This window comes from Pygoscelis adeliae, unplaced genomic scaffold (assembly GCF_000699105.1).
Source record: "Pygoscelis adeliae isolate BGI_AS28 unplaced genomic scaffold, ASM69910v1 Scaffold890, whole genome shotgun sequence".
Classification (NCBI taxonomy): Eukaryota; Metazoa; Chordata; class Aves; order Sphenisciformes; family Spheniscidae; genus Pygoscelis; species Pygoscelis adeliae.
Genome location: NW_008823974.1, coordinates 3,139 through 9,935, shown reverse-complemented (window position 1 = coordinate 9,935; position 6,797 = coordinate 3,139). Strand labels below are relative to the sequence as shown.

Genomic DNA, 6,797 nt, shown 5'->3' with positions numbered 1-6,797 from the left:
CGAGGGTCGGCCGCTGCACGAACCAAAACCAAACGTGCCTGGCACATTTGAACAGCAGCTTGTCCTTGGCAAGATCACCCATTGACTCGGCTCCAAACAAGGCAGTGATAAAACCTTGTGGGTTATTGCCGGTGTTGAAAGGTGAGGTGCTTAACGTGTGGTGTAGCAATCCTTCACCTGCAGCCCTTCAGGGATGGCTGTTTCTTCCTAGTAATTGAGAGGCAAAGGTCTCTTTCTGCCTCAGACTGCCTCTGAGATGGTGGTGCTGGACTAACCGAGGGAGGGGTGGGTCCTGGCCCGCTCGTAATGCGAGTTGCTGCCCCCTCTGTGCCTTAGTTTCTTTTTTTTTTTTCTGGCAGAAGTCTTCCCGGATTGCAAATCCTGTGTCAGAGCTTGCTGTCTGGTCAGGGATTTTCTGTCTCTTATCACTTCGTCCAGCAAATGCCTGGGGGCTTGGTATGACTCGATGAGCCTGCCTGGCTTGGACGTGGGGGAGTGAAGGGGATGCCCTGAGCTCATCTGCCAGACGCAAGCTTGCCTTGAAGATCAAACAGCAGAAGAATCTGACTTGTAAATAACTTCCTGGGTTGCTCGGGGCTGCTGGTACCGAGTGAACGCAGGCTGCCCTTTCCCTGACTCGCTGCACCCCGCCTGCGTTCCCGTGGCCAGCTTGGCCGCTCTCGAAGAGCAGTGGCCTTGGGAATCCCCTTCTCCGCCTTGGCTGGTCTTGGTCGGGCCTCTCCTCAAAGCCCGTTTGACTGCAGTAGTTCTCAGAGGTCCCTGCTGGGGGACTACCTTGGGGTGGACCCCAGAAGAGTCACCTGAAATGCTAAGCCATGGAGGTTGGTTATTAACTGATGATAAGGATCAGTAAATAGACGCTTCCTCCTGTGGGTTGTCTCATTGATCTTTTGTTTCTGCTTGGATCGCTGGCTTTCTAACGACCAGAGAGAGATCTGAATCTTTGGAAAGAGTATATCCCAGTATATGTGTGTGTGTGTATATATATACACACACAGACATACACACACCAGGTGCGGTAGGGCCCTGGTCTAGCAGGAGGTCAAGAAGACAACGTCTGTGTCCCAAAGAGCCTATGAAGTCAAAGTACTTCATCCTCTACCTCCCCCCACGTTATTCAGGGTCCTGCCTGGAGCGCAGTGCTTGAGAATTTGGCCCCTTCCTCCGGTCTGGATGTGGCTTGTTCCTTGGTTAAAAAGTCACTTCAGACTTCGTTGTAGTTCTGCCCTGCGTAAACCTTTCTCGTGCAACGAGCGGTTGCAGGGCTCCGGACCACCGGCCCCTGGAGAAGCTCCTGGCTTCTCCCATGTCCCGAGCCGTGACGGTGAGCTCCCAGCGCTTCTCCGGTGTCCTCACAGTGCTGCTTTGTCTGGGCTACACTCCGAAAGAAAAATAGCCAAAATACCTCTTTGGACCTTTTCATGAGTTGTAGCATTTGCATCAAAGGACTCTGAGAAACCCGGATCCCACATCTGCCCGACAGCCTCTTTTTTGTGGTCTCATCTTCAGCCTGTAACGAACAGGAGCATGGCTCTAGCGAGAGCGGTGCTTTCGGTCCCGGAGCTGCTTTAGCTGTTTGCTCAGATCCATACCCTTCCCGGGGGAGCACGGTCGCACTGATCAGTGACGCCGGCTGCATCAGCTCTCCTGGAAAGGGCTTTAGGCGTTCGAGGCCGCGAGGAGCTCTGTGCACATCTGTACCTGGATGGATCCACGTTTTGGGGAGGGGAATTGGGCAGCTGGAGGGGTCTCCTTCCTTCCCCTAGCACAGCCCTGCTGCCTCTGGGTTTTCGGTTTCCTTTGGAGGGGATCCAGCCTCCCTGGGCTGGGGTGAAGCCAGGGATATCCAAAGGGGCGATTAGCACTAGGACATGCGAGAGGTGGAGGTGATGTGAGAAGCGGGAGGATGCAGGGGTCCCCTTCCCTTTGTCCGAGCAAGCTAACGCCTGCGGCTTTCTCTCCGCAGTATTTAAACATGCTACGGACGTGCGAGGGTTACAACGAGATCATCTTCCCCCATTGCTCCTGTGACTCTCGGCGGAAGGGACATGTGATCACAGCCATCAGCATTAAGCACTTTAAACTCCACGCCTGCACGGAGGAGGGCCAGCTGGAGGTAAGGGGGTGGGTTCTGCCATTGCGAGGTCCCGGGGAGCCGGGCTCAGCCCCTGGACTCCACCTCGGCTTTGCCCCAGCACCGTGTCCCCCAAGCTCTGGGGCTCAGGACTGCTGCTGAGAGGCCTCCAAAGGGATTTTGGCAGTGGTTGGGAACGCAGGGCTTTATCTGGCTGCTCTTTGGGTGTTAGCATGTGTTTCCACTGCTGCTTCCTCGGCTCATACCTGTCTTTGCAGCAAGGCTGTCCGAGGCATCCTCATTCCCCCTTCGCGTGGCTTCACTTTTGCCACCTCATCTGCCTTAAACCTCCCCTTCCTCGCAGTCTGCTGGGCTCTGGCCTCACCTGGGTTTCGTCTTCCTTCAGAACCAGGTAATAGCATTCGAATGGGACGAAATGCAGCGGTGGGACACGGACGAAGAGGGAATGGCATTTTGTTTTGAATACGCACGAGGAGAGAAGAAACCCCGATGGGTTAAAATCTTCACCCCCTACGTAAGTACCCCTGTTCTTTGCAGATTTGCTACGGAAAAGCCCAGAGCCTGCTTGTTTTCCCTCTGGAAGCTGGAGGAGCACCCTGTGCTCCCGCTTTTGGGGCGGGAGGTGATGCAGGGGCCGGTGGCCACCAGGAGGAGCCCGCAGCACGGGGAGCTCTGGGCTGGCAACCAGCGCCAGACTCCCTCCGGCTGGAAGCCAGGACGGCTGTCTGGGGCTGCCTGCTGCTCTGAGAGATGCCTGCTTTCTCTTTGCAGTTCAACTACATGCACGAGTGCTTTGAACGGGTTTTCTGCGAGCTCAAGTGGAGGAAGGAGGTAAGAACCTGTAACTGCAGGGAAACGGCTTCACCTTTTACAGGAGGCTTTTAGCGGCAGGCGTTTCTGCCTGGTCCTCAACAGCAGCTTGTACAGGGAGTAATCTGTAGGACGCTTAGAGGAGTGATACCGGGTCTCCAGGGAGCACGGGGGTAGACCGGATGGCTTTCAAAGTCCTGGGCTCTGTAGGTAGAGGGTGTTTGACGTTGCATCTGGAGCAAGGAGCTCCCGGTGCTGGGAAAGCCTCACGCAGGCGTGACTGACCAGGATAGCCAGTTCCCAGGCTGTGCGACTGCGGCTGGTCACTCCCCGGTATCTGCTGTCGAATGCAGATGGCAAAACGTCTGTCCTCTGGAGAGATTATGCAGGTTGCTGAATTATTCAGAAAGGGTTGTGAGAGCCTCTGGCGAAAAGCTGCTGAGAAGTACAGGGAGGTTTGGGGTTGGTTTTTTTTCTGAATACCAGCCTGAGGTGCCTGCTCAGCCTTCTCCTGTCAAAGCTGCGCTTAGACCTGGCTCTGAGCCCCGGCTGGGGAGATGCACATGGGCCAGCCAGCTCGCCCTGCCTCCTTCATCCCTGCTGCTGTGCTGCTGTCCTCTCCTCCCACTTGAGGGAGACATTTTATCACCTTGCGTCCATCTGCTGCTCCTCCTTGGGGTTGCCCCACATCTGTTGTTCCCCAGGGACTGCTCCCATCAGCTTTGCTTGCGGGGAGGAGGCAGAGAGCAGCTAGAAAAGCCGCGTGCAGTCAGCTCGCTCGGCCGGCCCCGGGGTGCTCTGGCCTGGGTTCGCCCTGCGCGCGGCTACCGAATCGTCATCCCATGCCTCTGCTGCCCCGGAGATGTTGCTGTCCCTCGCGGGGTCAGAGATAAGCAACTGTTGGAGGTTGGATCCTCTCTTCTCGCCCTTGATCTGATCAGTGCTGTTGGCATCAGCCCTCCAGTTTCCGCTGGTGGCTTGTTTCTGCCAGGTGATGGATTTGGGTATCCAAAACAGGGCTTAAATGTGGCAAGTCTGAAATGGTGATCCAAGAAAAATCTGCCCTGCAGCTGCCTGTTCCTAAATGGGAATGATGCCTCCCTCTTTCCTTACCTGGAAGTTTCCTGCCTGCTGGGCGTTGGCCCGCAGCAGGGATGTTGGTGCTCATCCTCGGCGTGGCTGGGATCCAGGGTTGGCACCGTGCTGCGTGTGGGAGACATGTTGGAGACATGCAGAGAGCGCAGGGTCTGGACCATGGCAGCCGTGCTCACTGGAGGATGTAACAGCGGGACGGAGGAGTATAAACCTGGAAGAGTTTTCCAGGAAATAAGAAAATGGGATTCTTGGCTTGCCTTAGCTTGAAGGGTGGAAGCTGAACCTCCCACGAGTGACAAGAGACCTGCAGGCAGGCAGGAGCAAGGAGACCTCCTGGTGCTGGGCTGTGCTCCAGAGTCTGCGGAGTCCCAGATCAGCCCTTTTATCCGGTGGACGATTGCAGGAGCAGCGGTCAGGAGCTCCCCCGGAGCCTGGATCCACTTTGTCCCGGCCCTGAGCCTTGTAGGAGGGAGGCTGAGAGGCTCGATAGCGTGTGGTTACACAGTTCGGCTTCGTAAAGCACCCAGCACTCCCTGTGCACCATGTGCAGAGCCGAGGAACCTGGCTCTGGGGTTTGTGTCCCAGCTGGAGGTGACATCTCTGTCTTTGCGGCTCTCATTTTGTTTCATGAAGTAGAAGCTGCCCGAGTGGGTTGCCTGGCTTATTCTCTGAACCCCAGCTCCTCTGTAGCTCCCCGTGTCCGACATCTGTAGAACACCCCGGATCCCGTCCCGATGCTCTCCCAGCTGCTCCAGCACCAGCTGTTCAGTCTCCTCCCCCCCGTTTTTTTTCTCTGCGTTTTATTTATACCCTTTTTATTTTTTTCCCTTGTAAAGGTGGAGGAGGAAGCCACAGACAAGGATAACAAGAACTGCAGTAAAGACAATATGTGCAGCAAGGTAATTGGGCTGAAAACAAACAGCATCTGTGCTCTCTGAGCCAGTCTGGCTGCTCTGCTGCGGATGTAGTGTCTCTCCTGCTTCTCTGCTCCAGTTCCTGTTAGCGTAGGACAGTGCCCTTTCATAGTGGCTTCTCCTTGGAGGGAACCCGCAAAGTAAAATACCCTGCTGCTGCTTTTCATGGCATAGAGATGACTTTGCGCTTAAAGGCCTCTTTCCTGACGGTAGAAACACGTGGTCCCGACTTGCCCGTCTCCTGGACTCTGCCAATCTTTGGATGACCCGGAATATGACGCTGCAGCTGATGGCTGAGATCCAAGCCGCGGCTCCCTTCGCCTCCCTGGAGGAGAGGGAAAAGGCGCAGTTGTTAAGGGGACAAACATTTTGGCTCTGCACTTCTTTTAAAGGACCAAAGACTTGATCCTGCAAGCCGCAGGCTAGAGGCGTGTGGTTTTTCTCTTTTGTTGTTCTGCAGCGGTGGAGCAAAGACCTTTAGGGATTGACAAATGCCGTTCGCAGCACTGCTTTAATAGCAGGGAGTAAAAACACTTGTCTTGTAGCACCTTCTAAATGCGCCTCTCTCCTCCTGCTGCTCTCTGCCCAGCCATTTTCGCATTCAGCCCGGACAGGATTTAAAGCTAAACACTTCAAATTGCTTCAAGATGCACCAGGAAGCATCTGTGAATGTTCCCTGCCTGTCTCTAGGATATCCCCTTGTAGGCTTTTATCCCAGCACCTTTGCCGTAGCGTACACGTCGACAGGGCTTGCGGAGAGTCATCTAACGCTGTAATGCCCTGGCGTGGTGGTGTGGCCAGGAGCTGCAGCCTCTGCAGATGCCTCTCTGCAAGCCGGAGGCTCGTAGCATCCTCCGCGGGGATGCAGGCGTGCCGTTCTGCCGCCGTGGACCCAGCGCTTTGCCGTACTCCCGCCTCAAATTCTACTTCTTTGCTCAGGCATCGGAAATAGCTGCAGGTTATTTAACTTGTAAGAGAGAAAGCGCAGTTGCGTGTAGTGAGGCTGAAAGTTGTTAACCCCAGCGGTACTGGTAGGTGCTTCTCTCGGGTAGGAGTTGTGTTGTGTTGGCTAGAAAGCGCTGGACATCAAAGAGGGCAAGAGCCCCTGTCTGACTGAACAGAAAGCTGTAGTAGACTGTGTGGGATGTGTCACCCGTTCAGGAAAGAGCCGTGAAACGCGGGGGTGTGGGAGCCTCCCGCCCTGTGTAATACTTCCTCTGCCAAACAGATCCTGCACGATAACGCTCCCCGCGATCGCGCTGGGGTAAACCCTCTAGTCCCAAAACACCGAGCGTGTGCTGCATGGGGCGTATTTGAGGAAGAACAGGCAAAGGTTTTGTGTGCGCAGTCATGCCTGTGTTCTTGTATTGCCCCTTCAAACTTAAAAGCAGGAGTTTGATGTCTTCTCTACAAAGCCTGGAGACACAGAGAGGGATTCGCTCGTGCCGCTCGCAGGTGAACGGGGCGGCTCTGCAGAAACAGCCGCAGCTCGCCTTAGCCGTGCTGGGGCTCTGCTCCCCTTCCCGTCGCTCAGGGCGAGCCCCCAGGAAGGGACTGAGGATTGTCTGGCTCTGGAGGTTAAACGGCCTCGTTCGGCGGTGGGCTGGAGCGGGGGAGCTGGTGGGTGAGTCGGGAGAGCTGGGAGGCGATGGAAGAGCTGTGCCCGGAGCTGCTGGCTCCCAGGGGCTGCTTTAAAGTTGTCCCTTGCTTATCCCCAGCAGCAAGTGAACCGGTTTCCCTCCAGGGAGGAGGGGAAGGCGGCGGTCAGGGCAGCAGACCTCCCTGGGAGGATTTGTTGCAGTCGGCACAGCCGTGCCATGGAGCGAGCTGCGAAACCAGACTCTGGGCTTCGCGCCGCCGCC

At 56.0% G+C, this 6,797-nt stretch overlaps 1 protein-coding gene across 1 annotated transcript in view; it reads left to right on the top strand.

Annotated features, from left to right (window-relative positions):
* SNX27 (sorting nexin family member 27) overlaps positions 1 to 6,797 on the top strand; it is a 22,920-nt gene that overhangs the window by 13,055 nt on the left and 3,068 nt on the right. Inside the window, 4 exon segments of the mRNA XM_009324812.1 lie at positions 1,988 to 2,137; positions 2,502 to 2,630; positions 2,888 to 2,947; positions 4,858 to 4,920. Of these exon segments, the coding sequence (XP_009323087.1) occupies positions 1,988 to 2,137; positions 2,502 to 2,630; positions 2,888 to 2,947; positions 4,858 to 4,920 (402 nt within the window).